The sequence below is a fragment of the Solanum verrucosum genome, unplaced genomic scaffold (assembly GCF_900185275.1).
Source record: "Solanum verrucosum unplaced genomic scaffold, falcon-dt-bn FXZP01000232.1, whole genome shotgun sequence".
Lineage (NCBI taxonomy): Eukaryota > Viridiplantae > Streptophyta > Magnoliopsida > Solanales > Solanaceae > Solanum > Solanum verrucosum.
Genome location: NW_026020017.1, coordinates 791787 through 811482, shown reverse-complemented (window position 1 = coordinate 811482; position 19696 = coordinate 791787). Strand labels below are relative to the sequence as shown.

The 19696-nt window shown below is 32.2% G+C and overlaps 2 protein-coding genes across 3 annotated transcripts in view; both read left to right on the top strand.

Moving 5' to 3' along the window:
• LOC125820984 (uncharacterized) overlaps positions 1-19696 on the top strand; it is a 443574-nt gene that overhangs the window by 300453 nt on the left and 123425 nt on the right. The gene's annotated exons all lie outside the window — the stretch shown is intronic.
• On the top strand, positions 4740-13503 carry LOC125821008 (UPF0481 protein At3g47200-like). The gene is made up of 4 exons (XM_049500438.1): positions 4740-4900; positions 5320-5450; positions 11963-12471; positions 12619-13503. The coding sequence occupies exons 1-4, from the start codon at positions 4740-4742 to the stop codon at positions 13501-13503; spliced, it is 1686 nt and encodes a 561-aa protein (XP_049356395.1).

Below are 19696 nucleotides of genomic sequence, written 5' to 3'. Positions count from 1 at the left end.
TTTCCCAAAATTAATTAGGTTTTCTCTCAATTTCTCATGGGTTCTATTTGTATGGATTCAATTACTTGATTATGACATTATTTTGATGGTTTGGACTTAATTACATGCTTTTCAACTAATTCCATGTGAACTCATGCATTGGTCTATGAATTCTAACTATATACCCTAACTTACATGAATTTATGAAAAAACTTGAACCTATGAATATAATTTTAGGAAATGATGCATATTTTCATGAAATCAATGCGTATGACTTATGTAAGATTATATATGAAGGTATCTATATATTCTATGAAGTTTGGCCACATGTCATGAATGACGTCTAGATTTACCCTTAATGCTTTTGGGCTATTTTCCTAAATTAGGTCTTGATTAGTATGGTATCTGGATATGTCATCAATGATTATAGATCAAGCTTTTAAAACTATTTCCACTAATAGTTGGGTAACTTTAGTATGAATTTAATGACTATGGGCCTTACAAAGCTATTATGAAAAGATCATGGATGACGAAAGGTTTTCTCACACATGGTCTAAGGAGCTACTCTGTGATGTTTCTAGTTTGTATTAGTATCTTAATTGTAATTTTCCATGGATGATAATATGAATATGATTAATGACTATTCTGTGGATTTATGTTTGGCATGGAGTGGACTAGTGGCGATTACCCATGTCCTATAAACTAAGTGCCACCGTAGGATGATGGTCTTAGGTAGACATTAGCCAGTGGATTCACTTTAGCTCAGACTTCATATCCTTACCTTGGCAAGCGAGGACATCCCTTTTTGGTGTGGGGCAGACTCTGGATTCCATGTTATAGCTCACATGCTCTATGTCGATTAATGGTAAACTTCCCAAAAAATGAACTAAGTTAATTACTAATATTTTATGAAGCTTCCTTTATAATTTAAAATACATTGACCGTGTCAATGCTTTATGAATGTTTTTAAATTATTTTACTATGTTTAAAATAGGTCATTCACATTATGTTTTCGATTATGTCCCCTTATGATCACGTCTCATGTTTTATTGCATTCCCCTCATAATTTTACTATGTTTAAAATAGGTCATTCACATTATGTTTTCGATTATGTCCCCTTATGATCACGTCTCATGTTTTATTGCATTCCCCTCATACTTAGCACATTCCATATAATAATACATACTTGTGCCTATATTGTTTCACTAATGTAGGGGTTGACGATTCTTCTCCCTTCACTTGTGGCTAGTTGATCCTTTTGAGTTTCGAAAGATTGGTGAGTCCTCATTTTCCGAGGATCGACCCTTTTTTATTGCTTTATGTCATTTCTGTTTTAGGCTTGTATGTGATGTATGGGTTATGTCCCAATTACCTTTCTTATGATGTATTAGATCACTTTTGAAACTTATTTAGACTTCCAATTTGCTAAACTCCTTTGATGTTTAAAATATTATATTTTCTAATCTTTATTTCTATTGCCTTGTATGATGTATGCTAAGTGGCTTGTGTAGGGCATCTTAGGGTCTTATACATCACATCACGTCTAGGCTGTCCTTTGGGTTGTGACAAACTTGGTATTCAGAGCACAAGGTTAAGAAGAGTCTTAGGATGTCTTATAAGCCACGCCGAGTAGAGTCGTGTTCATGAGTTTGAAGTGCCCAATATTTATGAATAGGTAGTTATAAGATGTTTAAGAAATTCTGCTTCTTTCATTACTGTAAAGTTGTGCCATAGATTTTATCTCTATAAAAGTCCTCCTTTCGTAACCCTTGTTTATGCTTTATAGAATATGCCTCCACGAAGGAATTCTGTGAGAAGGAATGTTCATGAAAATGTGAGACAAGAGGTTCCCCAAGTGCCGATCTGTCCTTCTGCCGTGTAAGTGTCTAATGATGAGTTTCGAGCCGCATTTCATGCATTAGCCTAAGCTATGACTCAGAAAATAGGGAGGTTGTGTCTCCCGTGAACCCAAATGTGGGTGGGACGAAAACTAGAGTGAGGGGCTTTACAAGCATGAATCATCCAGAATTTCTTAAGTCTAAAGTTGAGGAAGATCCTCAAGAGTTCATTAATGAGGTTTGCAATATAATCGGAAATTATGGGTGTGACTTCGGTTGAGAAGGCAGAGTTTACTGTTTATTAACTTAAGGGTGTTGCTCAAATTGAGTTTGAACAATGTAAGGAAGAGATGGTGGTTGATGCGGGTCCTCTTGATTGGGATAAATTTAAGGTTGCTTTTCTTAATATGTTCTGTAACACCTCGGATCCAAGAAGATGAGACCTACGGTCGTGGTCCACTATCCGTCGATGGACCCACGATCCGTAGGTGGGGTACCGTCTTTGGGTCCAAGATTAAGGGGTCTCTGATCCCACCCACGGCTGACCAGTACGGTTCGTGGTTGGACCTACGGACTATAGGTCTGGCCATTGGTGAGGGTCGGTAGTTAGTTGGAAATAAAGGATGTTGGATGAACTTCTAACAGTCATATCTTTTGGTACAAAATGAATTAGGTGGCCCATGACCGATCAAATTAAATATAATTGAATCCACTTTCAAACACCACCGATTTGCTAAAATCCAAGCTCGGAGTAAAAAGTTATACTCGTTCAGTAGACCCATGTTGGGCAAGGCCAAAACCATGACCCAGTTGATGGGCAGTGGCTCAAACGATGGCCCATCAGTCCTCTCGTGAGTGGCACTTCGTTAGCCTTAAGTAAGAGTTGTTTTTATCATCCCCCTTATGCGATGGACACTTAAACTACATCGTTTGATGCCTAAAATACATCGTTTTACTCAATCTAAGCCTAATAAGTAATAACCTAGTCAGACATATCCAGAACCCTCATTCTCCAAAATATTACCCAACTTAGAGAAAAAAGAAAATGAAAAGTCGCCAGTTTCTTCCAAGAACAAGCAGATGTGTTCTTTGAAGTTCAGCCCCAAAATCTAAAGAATTTCTCCATAGATTTAGTCACCAAGTATGTGGGATTTCACTAGTGGGTTCCTTTCACCCATTAGGTCCCAGAATTCTGTTAGTTCTTCATATACTCATAAACTGTTCAAACCTAAGGTTTTTAGATTTTTAATATGTATTGTGATTATGGTTCCTTTGATCTAAATAACTTGTTTATTGATAATTTAGTATAATTTCTCTCATAGAACTCAGAACTCTAGCTTGTGTAAATTTATCCTAGTTCATGATTTATACTTGCTAGGCCAGTCAGATAGAAATTCATGCTGCAGATTTCGAATGTTAAATTCACAGTATATAAATGTTGCATTCTCAGTTAGTATGTGAGTTTTGAGCTATTCAGTATTTAGTGTATTTTGGCTTCATGAATATTCAGTTGGGAGTAGACTTAAAACCGAGTTGGACTAAGGTTCAACATACCTTTAAAGTCCTAGAACTACGTGCCCGCATAGGTTTATAAGTCCCCTCTGTTGGGCATCAATTTTAGTGATCACGCCACAGTCATGCCTCTATACCCTTGGCAAGGCATATTTTGTCCTATGGATGGGGCGTATACATCGGACTCCATGTACTCACGTGGTTTATGTCGGTTAATAGTAGCTCCCACAATTAGACTCTTAGTGCATTGACTAGGTTTTCAGCATTTACATCAGTATACAGTTCAACATGTTACCTTCTTGATTAGTATTTGGTCATTGCATTGTTTAGTTTTCAGTTATACATCAGTACATATTTATATACTTGTTTAGATTATATCATTGCTCAGTTATACATTGTTCAGCTTATATACTTTGTTTAGCTTAACATATCCATATAATGCATGCTCAGTACATTCCAAGTAGTGATGCATACTTTGCACTACATCATTTCATGATGTAGGTTCAGGCACTCAATATCCAAATTACTCTTAGATAGATTCTCGATTCAACTTCAGCAACTTTAGTTGTGAGTCCTCATACTTTGAGGTTAATAGACATGCTTTATATCTTAGTCTTTATTTCTAGTTTTTAGTTTCGTTAGGGTAGCTGGGGGCATGTCCCCACAACTCAATTCTATAGAGACTTTTTAGATATAGTAGTAGATTCAGCTCGAGTTGTTAAGTGTTGTTTCAGTCATCACTAAACTCTTATTATTATATCATATATATTCAGACTAGTTGGGTTTTTCCCCAGTTCAGATATCCATTGTTTTTAGCTTCCGCATAGTACATGTCTTACTTAGTCATTTTCAGCATGCTTGATATATGCCAAACTCAAGGTTAGCTTGGTGTTACTCGTGATCCTTGGTGTTGTGTTACGTCTAGGGGGTAACCTCCGGGCGTGACATGTTCTTTCCCCTTGAGATGAGGGAGGCAAGGAACTTGAGTTCATTAACCTTCATCAAGGAAATATGAGTGTGAAAAAGTATGCTTTGAAATTCATACAATTGTCCAAATATGCTTAAACTATGGTTGTCGATTCAAGGGCAAGGATGAGTAAGTTTGTGTCGGGTGCTTCTAACTTGGTGGTCAAAGAATGCCTAACCGTCATACTTGTTAAGGAGATGAATGTATCCCGTTTGATAGTGCATGCACAAAAAATAAAAGATTAGAAGCTCAAGGAGAAAACTAGGGAGTCAAAGAGGGCAAGAAAGGATAATCGTAATTTCTCACATTCAAGGTTTGGTGGAGGTAATCGTTCCCAAGGTAATGGTTCTAGTGAGCAAATGGTACCCAAGTTTCAAAGGTGTAGAAAAAGTTATAGAAGTAAGTGTCTAGCCGATACAAATGCATGTTTTGGTTGTGGAAAAATGGATCATAAGATAAGGGATTTTCCTTCGATCGCTAATAATGAGGGAGATAATCGTCGATGGGATCAACCTTACCCTTCCTTGGGTTCAATGGTGGTTAGAAACATAATAGGCCTTATGCACTTCGGGCTCAACAAGATCATGTTCAGATGCAATGATTGGTAAGTTATGATAGTTTAGCTAGTAGTTATGCATTACTTGATATTAGGTGTTTCCTTGGCTATTGTAGGATCCCTAATGCAACTAAGACAAGCCATTGATTATGGTGGAAAGTTGATTATTGCTCAAAGTTAAAACCTTTGTTTAAGGCAGCCCCTGATTTCATTATTTGGCTCATTTGTAAGAGAAGAAATGTTATTAGAAATGGTGGTTCTATGTCTAAATATACTATGATCCTAGGTGTGAATAGAATGATTTTCTTGTTGGCTAAAGTTAGATATCCATGGTTGAATGAAATATCTAATACTTGGCCACTAATTGTTAAACATTTGGAAGAATATGCCCATTTAAACTGTTGCAAGGTGGTGACTTGGAAACTCCATTGCTTGGGGAGTCTCAAATGTAATACTGATGGGTGTAGCCAAGAAAATCCTGGTCTTAGTGCATTAGCATTTTGTATTAGGAATGATGAAGGTGATTTGGTATATGCTGAATCACATAAAATAGGAGAAGTTTCAGCAATTGAAGCTGAAATAAGAGCAGTTAAACAAGGTCTGGATTACTGTCTTCAAAAGAGTTGTCTACCATTAACGATAGAAACTGATTCATTGATTACAAAGAAAATCTTGGATGGGGTTTGGGAGGTTCCCTGGATTGTTTCTATGGATGTGAGAAACATAAAGTTTTTAATTCACATTAGGAATGTGGAGGTGGTTTACACATTTAGAAAAGGGAATAAACTAGCCGATTTTTTAACTAGTAATATCATTCATTTTGCAGGTATAGATACAAAGAGATATTTCCACATACAAGAGTTACCCCAACAAGCACAAGCCATCATTCAATTGGAAAAGAATCAAATCTCTAATTTGAGAATAAAAAAGATTCAAAATAGGAGATTTACCATAGATGCACAGATTACAAGTTGATATGCAGGGCTACGACAGGAAAATTACAAGGGAATAATATCAAGACAATGATACTACACTGCAACAAGAAAGAAATAAAGTCACCATCAAAGCTTAGTAAAGTATTGTGTATTTTAAATTCTGCTATGAGATCGATATTAGGATGCTTACCTCTCTAGATCTGAAATCATACACGGTGGTATTAGCTTCGACGGATCTCATCCCATGTAAGATCGATGATTTACAGAGAATTCTCTAATATTGGTATGAATTAAAATGGAAGTCCAATCGATTCCTTATGAAGAGTGATTTGTGTGTGGTCGCATCCATCATGCAGCTTGATCCCAACTAAGATGTTCACTCATCAAGTTGAAGAAGTCTTCTTGGGTGCTAAATCATGGCATCAGTGAGAGCCTTTTAACGTATAAGTTATTACACTCCGAACTTGGGTGCATTGATGATTTTAGCTGGTCTATTGGAGTCGATGCTAGTGAAGGCAGACATTAGGCCGACATTCCATCGGAGAAGATGAAGCCTCATCTGGTGTGATTTTGAGGAATGTCGGACAGACCAATTTTGGAAATTTTGGGAACCATGTTCCAAATTGGTTACTTACTGCTTCTTTATTCTTTTTAAAAAAATTTCGTTGTTCTTTCATGTGGGCCACTTTTGGGTCTTAGACCATTTATTATCTCTTTGTTTTTATTTAATACTAAGACATATGTTTGAATTTTTAAAAAAAATTAAAAGTAATGATATGATTATAAATTTTATTTACGTATGAAATAAATGGCTAGTATATATAAATGTGGGGTTGTTTTAACAAAATATAAACTTGTGGGTCAATGTTTGTATTTAAAAAATCTCAAATCATGATATGGAATTCTCATATTATGATTTTTGGAGAATATGAGATTCCATCTCATGATATGAAATCATGAGATGGAATCAGCGTGCAATCGCATGTCCAAATGTTGATTCCATTTCACGATTTCATATAGGAATATGGTATCGCATGGCCAAACGTCATCTTCAGTTTTACAAGAAAAGAACTTTAAGTTATTTTGATTATATGTTCTAACTAGTATACGTGCCTGCGCGTTGCGTGGATAATTTAAAATGTCATAATTTTATAATTAAACCTAACTAATAAAATATATTATGAACTTAATAATATATTTAATTTATATAATAATAATAATAATACAAATCATTAACTTATTTTTTTGAGCATATTAAATTAAGATTATTAGTATACAATTTAATTTGTTGTATTAAAATACCATACCTATAGCTATATCATACATCTAAGCTTTTAGTCTTTTTTTAAAAAATAAATATATTTATAGCTATATAAGCTAAGTTACAGGTTTTTTTAATAATATATTATATTAAAAAAATTGTAAGGACACTATTAATTGTATGACTATTTTATCTTTGATCGAACATCAAATACTTAAAATATATTATCATATTGATACTTTATTCTTTTTATGTTGTTTGAATACAAAAAATTAGGGTAATAATTTATTAATTCTAACATTTCATATGAAATATATATTTAATATCATATGATTAAATGACATGTTGATCCATTTTATATATGTTTTATTCAAAACCAAAGATTCAAAATATTCTATACCGTATTGAATTTGTATATAAAATATAATAGAAAATTGATTTAATGATATAAATAACCTTAATGAATACGACCATTAATTTGCAACACGAACATTTTATATTTTTATGGTTCTTTAACCACTCATATATCACTATATTTTTAAAGTTAAATTCTAATTTTATATTGAATGTTTGCTCTTCTTCTACTTGATAATTTCAATTTTATTTCAAACAGGTTAAAATAAAACGTATATTTGAAAAAAAATCACATTTAAAAATATGATTTATTGACAATATGTGAAGATATAATTACTTTATAGAATTGTACAGAAGTAAATGAGTAATAGGTAGTTTTAAAACGGATTGTTTATTTTCTTGTTTAATCTATTCTTATGAAAAATTTGATAAAAGAGATGTATAGCGTTTTTTCTAATATAAGTATAAAATGCCTCTAATTTATTGTTTTTCTTCTTTAAAAAATAATCAATAAATGAAAAACTTTACAATTTATTTAAAATAATAGTCGAAAGTTTTAATTCTCTCTTTAAAAAAAAGAAAAGGAATAACAATAAATGTATTGTTAAAATGATAAAGGGAATTATATAATTCGATACTCAATTATCTTTTTGCATAATATTTGTGAAATATAGATTTATAATATATTTTTATGAAAAGATTTACACTTTTTAGTTCGATATGAATTATAGAAATATTTAGTAAGCAAATAGTAGTACTAATTTTTATCAATAGTTTTATCTTCTTATCAATATTATATTAGAGATAAAGTATAAACAACACACCTAAACTATTTATTTATTTTTCAATTTCATAGCTAAACTATCGGGAGTGTGGTTTTAGAACTGGTTGTTTCAACAGTAATTATCAATATAATTAATTCATATTGAGAATAGAATTGAAAAAATGAAATTATTTAGTTGAATAATCAACTTTCTTTTTCATGTTTCAATATAAATATTGTTTTAAAAGTTTTTACAATTAGTTTAGAAGTTAGAGGGTAATGAAAAGTTTTAAATCTAACTATAGATATCTGTTTGTCAATAAAAATCAAGTACTATATTTAAGGGGGAAATGAAAAATAGAATTAATTAGTTGGATATTGAGTTTTTTTCTTTTTGAAGTAAAGTTAAAATACAAATTTAAATATTTTAAAAATAATTAGTGTTAATGTCTTTATCTTTTTAACAGCATAGCATATATAAGAAAAAAGAGTCCTAATTTGCTTCAATTCTAATCTACCATAACCAACATCTTAGCATACCGAAAATGTAATAAATGATATAAACTACTATTGTTGTGTGGATTCTCAACTTGTAGGTCCTAACAAATTAAATTTTTCGAACAGATTTTTATTTTTATTTAGTAAAATAAAAATATATACTTACAATTAAGTCATTTGTGCTTTAAAATTTTCAATTGTAGTTTTTTTTTAAATACTATGTTTTAAAAAGATTTCCAGAAAGACTTTACAAAGTTATTTTGTATCTTTTCTAAATTAAAATACAATTGTGAATATATACAATTTTAATGTAATTATTCATAACTAAAATAGTGAAATGATAAACATAAATAAAAAGTACTTAAAATTATATAATTAAAACCATGCAACAGTTTTACAACAATAAGTAGTAGAAACTATTTATAAGAATAAATATTATGAAGGAAGAATCATATTCTAATAATTATGATATTGCTAGGCTTTAACTTTTGTGTTTCGTTGCAAAATTTTCCTTTCCAACATTTTCTTCAACAATCCTAAACATTGTTTTGCATATTTCAAGATGGATTAAAATAAAAGAGTTTATCATCACCATTTATTTATTATGAATAGAACATATTTATTTACCCGTATTAAACAAATGAAAATTATTAGCATTCCATACTAATAATTTTAGAGTTCAAATAGGAAAAAAATAAGTGTGAAAAAGAACATATTTTAATATATCATTAACATCGTGCAATTTTTTTTCATATATATAATTTTTTAAAATATAGTTATATCTATTTCATTCATGTATGGCCATGAAAATTACTAAAGCATATAACGTAGATAAATTATTATATCAATTATATTCTTTTCAACTTAAATTTTTCAAATATACCAAATACCGAGAAACTGAAAACTTACATTTATCTTTCTAATTCTCCAATAACTTTCACCAAATGGTACATAAATTTGAATGTTTTTCACTCTCATAGGCCATTTACTCTTATTTTCTCTTTATCTCAAAACATCGAACAAACATATGAGGGTAAAGTACAATTATTAAAAGTTGATAAAAAATTAAAAATTAAAAATTATAAATAATGGATACAAAATATATAAGAGGAAAAGAGGAGAAGATTCGTCTATAGAAGGATGAAGATAGAAAACACAACTTTTTTTATATAAGGAAATTAGAATGTCCCATAACTGATTATATAGATATATTGATAGGAATATATTTTAAACTGTAACAAACAGTTATTATTGTTTTTAAATTCAAAATGCTAACGGAATAGAATATTAAATATAAATAGAAACTAAAAAAAAAAAAAAAAGAGAAAAAAATTACGTTTTAATATCAAAAAATGAGGTGCTTTCAAGGATAAGATTAGTCACTTATTTTTTAAAATTTAAATTTCAAACTAATTATTTAGGTAATTTTGATAATGTATTATATAATTAGCAGAAATAAAAATAACAACTCCCTTGTTATTCTCTTTACACAACTCATCACACGTTTCTAAAACTACTTGTTTTAAACTTTTATTATATATATAAATATATAAAATAATAGATTGGGGCATTTAATAAGATATATATAACATTGAACAATAATTTAAAAGATGAGGAGATGTAATATTTAATATTTTTTAAATCTGAAAATTTAAGAATTTTTGTTATGCTAATATATTTGATTCTATATTCAATATTTAATTTTATATAAATCATGCCACGAATCTAAAGCTTTGGAGAAGATGAAGATTTTTGCATTAATACGTAATGATTATTTTGTTTTAGCAGAACTTAAAATTGATCATGGGTTTTTTTTTTTTTTTTTTTTTGCAAAGTACAATTTTATAATATTTAATTTTTAAAAATAATTTATTTAACTAAACAAAAAAAAAAGAAAGGGATATTAACTGATTTATCCTTTGTTTAAGTTCACGTTAAAAGTTTTCTAACCGCTTTAAAATTTTCATCCATCTAAAAGATTTAATTAAATGATTTTTAATTAAAATTGAAGAATAATTATGACGCTGACACATAAGCGATTTATCCTCTCCTATTATATATAGATAGAAGATTAAGCTTGACGATATCATTTATAATTGCACGGAGCACGAATAGATTACCTAGTATATCTAAAGACAAAATATCATATCATCTCTTCATATTAAATATGTAATTATGTAGCCCTTTTTTTTGTTTTAGACACAAAATCAAGGTAGACTCTATTCACATTTATTCTTATTTTTTGCAAAACACCAGAAGAAAAAAGAGTTAAATAAAATGGTTTGCTTGCTTAACACAACATCTTATTCCATAAAAACAAAAAAGAAAGTTGATTCTCAATTAAAGTAATATATGTGTTTATTTTTTTATTTAAAGCACCCAAATATATGACACTTTAACATTTATTCTTTACTATGGAAGCAAGGCTTGTATTATTCCTTCATAATAAATCCTATAAGAGTGTTGCATGCTTCATGAAACATAAGTCCTAAGTCCAAATCCTAGTACAGGTATGAAATGTATTTTTCTTATACTCTTCAATATGTTTAAATACTGTAAGACTCTTATCAACACGAGGGTCTATCAGAAATAGTTTCTCTATCCACAAGATAGGAATAAGATCTGCGTAGATCCTGCCCTGTCATACTTTACTTGTTACCCTAAGTATGTAGTAATAGTAGACTAGTAGTTACCAGCATTAAGTTTGTTAATTTTTATCTTCTACCTTTTGTCATGCAAACTATTATTTTAGTCGTTTATTGTGGTAAAGTCCACGTAGCACTATAAGAAGGGTTTGTTTCGATTTTAGAAATTTTTGTTACGCGTATATTAAAATTTATATTATATAAATTGATAGTGTAAATAATTTTTTATATATTACTCAAGTTAAACACGAAATAGTCATAGCATACTATTATTGATATTTAACATGTTATATCAAGTAAATTATCTTGATTGAATCTATATTTGGTCAATAAATACAATTTAAAACCTCATATGAGTTTGAGTATTTTTCTCTAGTTATAAATTGATCAAATTTCATACTTTCTTTATCTGTAAATTGATCAAGTTCCATACTCCGAGATAGTAGTAAAGAAATCCTAAATAATACGTGTCGTTGCCTTTTAAGTGACCTGATTGTGTATTTCTTTTACATAGTTGAGGTGCCTAAAACTTAAATTCATTTATATATATTTTTCAATAATTATCCTATAAGTTACTCGATTGTGCACATATTATTTTATAACGTAAGTGCATAAAACTTAAACTCGATTGACTAACGTTGCTTGTTCAATCAGGAAACATACCAAAAATGTCCTTAGAATTTGAAATGTTGGACATCACAATCCCAAGACAACAAACTATATCAAGAAAACGTCAAATACCAAAAGTTTCATTATTTATGAGAATTGACAATCAAAAAAGTGATGACTATGATCCTAAAGTTGTTTCATTGGGACCTTATCACCATGGAAAGTTAGAACTCAATTTTGTTGAAGATTTCAAGCCAAAGGCTCTAGAAATGTTCATTCATGGAAGTAACAAAAAACAAGATTTCTTCCTTGAAGAAATTCTAAGGGAGATTGATGATTTTAGAAGTTGTTACCTTGAAGAATTCGCGAATAAGTATAGCGACTATGAATTTGCACGAATGATGCTCGTTGATGCATGTTTCATACTAAATGATATCGAGATATCAACAAGGTCCACACCAAATTCTGCCTCTAAACAGAGCAACACTATCAAACACCTTGGCATTGCGGTTTATTTGGTCACTAGACGTGACCTTTATTTGCTTGAAAATCAGGTATCAATGGCATAGGAAAATTTAAAACCAAGTTCTTTTTTTTGTTGGAAATATGCGTGTTAATAGTAGTTAATATTACTTTATATATATATATATATATATATATATATATATATTAAATCTTGACCTTTTGTTAAATACATGCAGGTACCTTTTCGCGTTCTCAAGCTCTTGGTTAAGTTGAGATATGACGATGATCAAGGTGGTGGATATCATTCATTTGAAGAGAAGGTAAAAAGCTATTGTTCTCAAATGTTTTTCGATAAGCAAGAGGACATCAAAATGAAAGAAAACACGATAATTGAGACAGACCCCCCTCACCTTCTTGAAGTTTTCCGTAGAGTACTTGTCAAAGGTAGTGACGATGAAGCTAATGCCACACAATCACGTAGTTATGATTTCATCTATGATTATTTTCCCGATTGTTGGAGGAAAAATCATTTACCACACAAATCAGGATTGCTCACAAATGTGTTTCGTTCCGTCACGGATTTGAAATCAAAGGGGATTCATTTTAGGCCTAGTGGAATTGATTCATTAAAAGGTGTGAGATTTACATCTCACTATTACTATGGAAAACTAAAACTCCCATGTTGGTTTGTTTCAACATACACTAAAGTATTTTTTATGAACATGATAGCATATGAATTATGTCCAAATGGTCCAATTGATAGAGCTGTTGTGTCATACATAAATTTCATGAAATCACTAGTGATTTCACCAAATGATGTGAAAGAATTGAGAGAAGAGAAGATAATATTCAACACATTGGGAAGTGATGAAGAAGTTGTACAAGTTTACAAAGGATTAAAAACTTATGGGGCAGATGATCCATTACTTTTCAAGAATGTGAAGAGGAATATTCAAGAACATTATAATAGCAAAGGGAAGACTTGGATTGCTGAATTAATTGATACATATTTTAATAGTCCATGGTCATTAACTGCTTTGATTGTTACTGTTTTTCTTACTTTCTTGACTATTGTTCAGACTTATTATGGTAGTCCATTTTATCATTCCCTTCATGAATGATAGAATAACAACAGACATACTTAATGTAATTTCATAAGTGGAGTCTATTGTTTTTTATTCTTTTCCCCCTTTCAAATTGTCTTTTTTGCATTTTTGATTTCACTCGATGTTCATTATTTGTACTTGAGCTTGAGAAGTCCAATATTGGAGGTAAAATGCTCCCTAACAAATGTAACTTCATACTTAGGGCTCGAACACAAGAACTTTGATTAATGATAGAGATGTAGTTATCACTCCACCACAATTCTTGTTGGTGATGTCATTTTACTTATTATAGTACATTCTACCTATCGTAGTGACAAAATACTTAGAGAAAAAAATTGTATAACCATCTAGTATTCGATATGCACTCGGCCAAACTAAATTTCTAGATTCTATAGGAATGTATATGATTGTAATATTTATTGCCTCGTGATACAGTTTCATTCTTATATAGTTAAAAAAAGAATGATACTTTTTTAATATTTACAAAAAAAATAAAATAAAATTTCTAATAATAGTCTTAATATATAATTTTATAGCTATAAAAATGTTTATAACGTACTTTAGATTAAATTTATAAAGTCTTTTTTTAGTTATAAAATTTGTATCAAATAAAATATCATCACATAAACTAAGAGGCCAACAACATAGAAAAAAAATTCATTCTTCACTTGTGCTTAGCTCCAAGTACACCCAAAACTCAATTCTCTCGATCTCATAATGTACATCGTCTTCCCTTAGAGCTCTTTTCTTGATTACCCCTCTTTAAATAATAAATCTTGTTCACCATTTTATAAGTTTTTTACATGGTACTTATCAAACAGTGAATTTTGTTGAACCCCTTGGGAAAGAGTTAAGGGTTGAGAGACTAGAAGAGGGAAAAATGGGTGGTGGATCTTGGATAAATATGAGGGCATTTGATTGGAATACAGGGCAAACAATATTGATTGTCCTGTTGGTAATGGTGGGATCTTTTTATAGTGAAACACTTTTTGGGAAAAACCCATCTTTATATGTACCTCAACAAGAACAACAACAGCTTGAAAAGCAACAACAATTGTCTATTGCTTCCAATTCCAGCTCTTTAGAATTTACCTCTGGTTAGTACTCTTTTTGTGAATATTATAAAGTTTGAATATTTGAGTGCTAATGAAGAAGTTGATGAGAATATTTGAGTTATAGGGAATCTTTGTTGCAGTGTTGTTGAAGTTATGTTTTGTTTGGCTAATGACAGGAAGAGGAAAGCATTTAGAATTGCTTTTAAGAAATGAGTGATCCTTTTTTACTCTTTTTGGTATAAGAGAAAGTGGATATGCTTTTAAGAAAGGGGAATTCTAAAGCATAACATAAGCTTGAACTTGATAAAAAGGAAACATACTCACCTCTTCTCAACTCACTCAACTAAACTCAACTCAGAAATAAGATACGCAACTCAAAGATAAGATATTCAAATCAGTGAAATAAGGCTCAACTCAATAATAAGACACTCGACTCTTGGTACTCAAACTCTGGATACTCAACTCAATATAAAGCAACAATAAGAGATGCAATAAATTGAAAGCTTTTAAAACAGTAGAAAGCAGCTCAATGTATTTAAGAATATAATATACTCAGTTTGTAGCAAGGATACAATATAAACTCTGTTTGTATATGAAAATACATAATAAACTCTATGTATATAAGAATACAAAATATCTCTGTGGAGTTTCTCTAACCGACAACCATCACTTATGAGCTATGTGATGATACAACAATTTGAATCACGCTGCCAGGGCCATCCTATACCTTGTCGGGGGTATAGAACCTAACTACTAAGTGGATCCACTAGTCTGTGCTAAAAAGCACTAAGGAATCATCTAAAAAGTATGACCTTTTTCTACCCACGTTGGCTACATGGTTTATGGGGGTTGTGAGTTGTCTGAACTCTCCCCCATATCGGTGCTCAATCCTACTCCCAAAATATAACTAGCTCATATGTTTAAAAACATAACTTTTTTTTGTAGTTTGAGATAATTACTCAAAAACTAGCCCAAAGTCTCTCTTGGAAATCAGTGTTTCCTCTCTTGCTTAAATGTGAAAGCATTTACTCTTTACCGAAAAACTAGCTCAATGGATCTTTTGGAATCGGAGTTTCCTCTCTTGCTTAAATGTAAAAACATTTACTATTTAGAAATACATAGTTCCAATATACTCTTTTGAAGAAAATGAACTTCATTCGTTACTCTTTACTCAACTCCAAACTCAAATCTTAAAACAAGTTTAAAGCATTTGTAAAAGACTTCTTAGAATAGGGTTCATGCCGAATTATGGACGTGAATGACTAAATTCAAGGTTTTCAATAACCATAGATAGAACTCAATAATTGGAACTCAAGAACTTCAATGATACTACTCATTTTAAGAATGCTTAACTCAGAGGGTTCATGCGGAATTATGAACATGAACTACTCAACTCAAGGACTCAAAGATACTTCTCATCTCAAGACTGATCGACTTATAGGGTTCATGCAGAGTTATGGGCATGAACTACTAAACTCAAGGACTTCATGGGTAACATGTAATAGTCCCATGATTAGGAATATAATCTCAAATAGTTTAGGAACTCATATCACCATAGTTTGCGCTTTTCTGTCTTTTGATCATGGTTCTTTTTCTCTTTGAGCAGGGCTGCACCTAATTTCTCCTCACTAGACAATTCAGCACCTTGTCCCACAAAGTGACTCACCACATATACCAATTTAAGATCACTTTTCGTCTTCATAGACCTACAGATGTTAAAGGTGACCTCCTCCTTATTCAGGCGGAACTTTATCTGCCCTCTCTCCATATCGACTAAGGCACGCCCGGTAGCAAGGAATGGTCTCCCTTAGAGTCCCAGGCAGCGGCGCCAAAATTTGATACGCTCAAATTACACCTCTATTAATGAAGTATAAGCGGTCGTCGTCAAATAAAGAAACCAACTTGTAGGTTGGGGTCGATCCCATGAGGAATATGGTTCAGACTTAAACTTAACTCGCTATTATATCCGTTTAGTTAAACTATTTCCGAGACAAGTAAATAAAGGGAGGGGGGGTGTTGTAAGCAAATAACCGATTGTTGATCAAGCAACAAGTGAGCAAGATTCAAACTTTAAGTTATCAATATGAGAGATAAACTAGGGTGTATGTGTTCCCCACATGCTCTTAACGCGGTAATCCTAATAATAGTAATCATTTCCTAGTGTTTTACATGTAAAGTTGGTAAGTTAGGTATCCCTAAGTGACTGGTTCTCCTAATAGGGAATTTCACTATGCACCTTGCTCCGGCTACGAGTGTATACTTTACTAACCCTTACCTTTACCTCAGATTAGACATCACATCAATGTATGTCTTAGTTTTCACCCTCGTACCAATTGACATTAGACTATTAGATAGCATCCACTAAATCTCTGTTGTTAATTCTTTTCTCATTCATTGCCTCCTTAGTCCGGCAAGTAGGAACGAGGTGAGTTCTAATATTTGCAACCGTTAAAAAGACTTCTAAGCGAAAGAATTACCAATACATGCATAAACACTATTCAAGAATTACTTATTATTCATACGCTGTTAATTGCTCATGGTTCTCACAACCATAGTTGTGGATTTAGCTACTCATGCTTGAAAGAACACAATTCATGCTTTGATAAAAAGAATTCATGAACTTATGATTAGAGTAGAAGAAACCCGAAATCTCCAATTGAAATTCAAAGTGAAAATCTTATAAATCGAAATCCGGAAATCAAATTGCTAAAAGATTGAAAGTTAAAACTAAAAGTATGCAATGTTGTCTAACCCCCAAAAAGGAGGTTTATAACTCCTATTTATAGAAAACATGTCCTAAATAAAAAGGAAACAAAATAAGGAAATAATAGGTTGGGACGCGGTTTCAGTTGACGCTTCGACCTATGGACCGTGGGTCGACCTACGGTCCATAGGTCCCCTCTGTGGCTCAACGCTTAGACAATTTCATCAAGTACAAGAACCTTCAACTTTATGATCTTCATCGACAGTTGTGCAGGACGGATCGTGGGTCGACTTACGGTCCGTCATCTTGCTCCGTGGTTCCACACTTATCAGACTTCCCTAATGGTCCACCTATGATACAACACCAACGGTTCGTGGACTGGGCTACGGTCCGTCCTAGCAATCCGTGGTTTGAGTTACTGAAACTCATCTCCCAAACCAAGATCTATGACTGCCTATCCACGGTTCGTCGATGGACCTAAGGTCCGTGGATGGCACCATTGGTGGCTACTTCAACAAATTTCAGCTCGCATCTTCATCAACCACATCTAAGCCTATTTCCTGCAAAAATTAGATACAAAACATTAATTCTAATACATTATAGCCCTAGACACACACAACTTCTAAGTGACATGTATAAAAAATACCGTAAACTCACGGTATATCAATATCAAAATCATGTTTGTCGTGTGGGTAATTGAACCCAACACTATGGAAACTTAAATACCTCTTAGGGATCAAACCTGTGGGGAAAATCAGCACCAAAACTCAAGAACCTCGACGAACGCCTTGATCTTCTCCTTCTTTCTCCTTTTTTCTCTTCTTTTCTCTTCTGGAACTCTCAACTAAAACCCCAGGCGTATATTAGGACTATAAAACTGAACCTAATAGGATTAGACCCTTAAACCTTAGTAAAAATGAATTAAATCTGATTTGGTAAGGAAAAGACCAAAATATCCCTCACTATTTTAGGGTAACTTTCCTTAACTAGACAGCTTGACTTCAAAAGGGCATATCTCACTCATCCGACCTCGACACTTAGCAAACTCGGTAGAGTTGGAAAGATAATTCAAAGAAATTTCATTTTCCATCTTATGGCACACCTAACTCATCATGTACTAAGAATTATGGTTGTTTGAAATTGACCCAAATCTTAGAAGAACTTAAGAATGAATTGAATGAATTCCCTTTAATTCTTTTAGGAACTCAAGGTGCTATATCTAATGACCTTAACACTTAAAAAAATTTAAATTTCTCGGTAAAATCCAACTCACAACGAAGGATGGTTTGAGTCTTAGCTAAAAAAAAATTTCTGGGGTGTTACAATATCTCCCCTTTGGGATCATTCATTCTCGAATGACGACTGGATTAGGTATGGAATGGGGTTATTCTTACCAAGGTCTGATTCTAATGGTACACTTTCACTATATTCAAGCTTAACCCAAATCCTTAGGTTCGGGTTCTATTCCTCTATTTAGGGAATCTCATCCCAAGACTATTACTCCTTACCACCACATTCAAGCTTAGTACTCTAACAATTCCAAGGACTCCTACTAACCAACTCCTTCGGATCCAACTAAGGGGTCTCATTTAACTATTTCTCATAGTAAAACCCCATCCACCTCTTTTATAACCTTTGATGGAATTATCACACCATCATCATCACGATAAGATCATTAGCCTTCTATTTTTAACATCACTTCACTGCTAAAAGTCCTCTCAAAAGATATCTCCCATACTCTTTGGGACTCATTACTATCTTATTCTTAAAAGTTGACTTGATTTCCCATCTCGTCATCTCCCTCTTAGGTGTAAAGTTGACACTGGAAAGCTATGGACCTATCCCATTATCATTAACTGGTCTACATCCTCTTTTACTCTTAACACTCGGGAAAATCTTATATCATTACTACCGAACTCTCCATAAGCAGGTAGTAAGAGTTCTTTCTAAGGTGTTTCTGTTAACCTCTTCTGATTACATACCCTCTCGATACACCTCGTAATACTCTTTTTACTCTTGTAACTTAGCCATACTTCACTGCCCTTATCAAGAGGTTTAGGGTATCTCACTTGTACCACTCATATTTATTGTAGCTAATCACCTCAATTCCTTACCTACTCTATGTCAGGTCTTTTAGTTCAAATCTCAAGACATCATCATCACCATCACATAGATTACTAAATCTCTGCATACTATTCTCTTAACTTAAGGGGCACTCTTTACTACTACTGTTCATAATCTCATAGCTCATGCTACCTTTTCGGGTGAAAATACTACTAAAGCTCTAAACATACTTTCTCATAAGGATCTCCGCTGAAACAAGGCCTAGAGAAGAGAATACAACTCGATTTTAGCTCAAACGCACGATTCACGTGAATATGGGTGCATTCCTCTTAAAATCAACACTTAACTCACTCATGGTCTTTTATTAAGCCCCTCTGGAGTCTCA

Coding starts and splice junctions, on each gene's coding strand:
- LOC125821008 (XM_049500438.1), top strand. CDS start 4,740: ATGGATCATAAGATAAGGGATTTTCCTTCGATCGCTAATAATGAGGGA. Junction 4,901..5,319: donor ATGTTCAGATGCAATGATTG/GTAAGTTATGAT, acceptor TGATGGGTGTAG/CCAAGAAAATCCTGGTCTTA. Junction 12,472..12,618: donor TTTATTTGCTTGAAAATCAG/GTATCAATGGCA, acceptor AAATACATGCAG/GTACCTTTTCGCGTTCTCAA.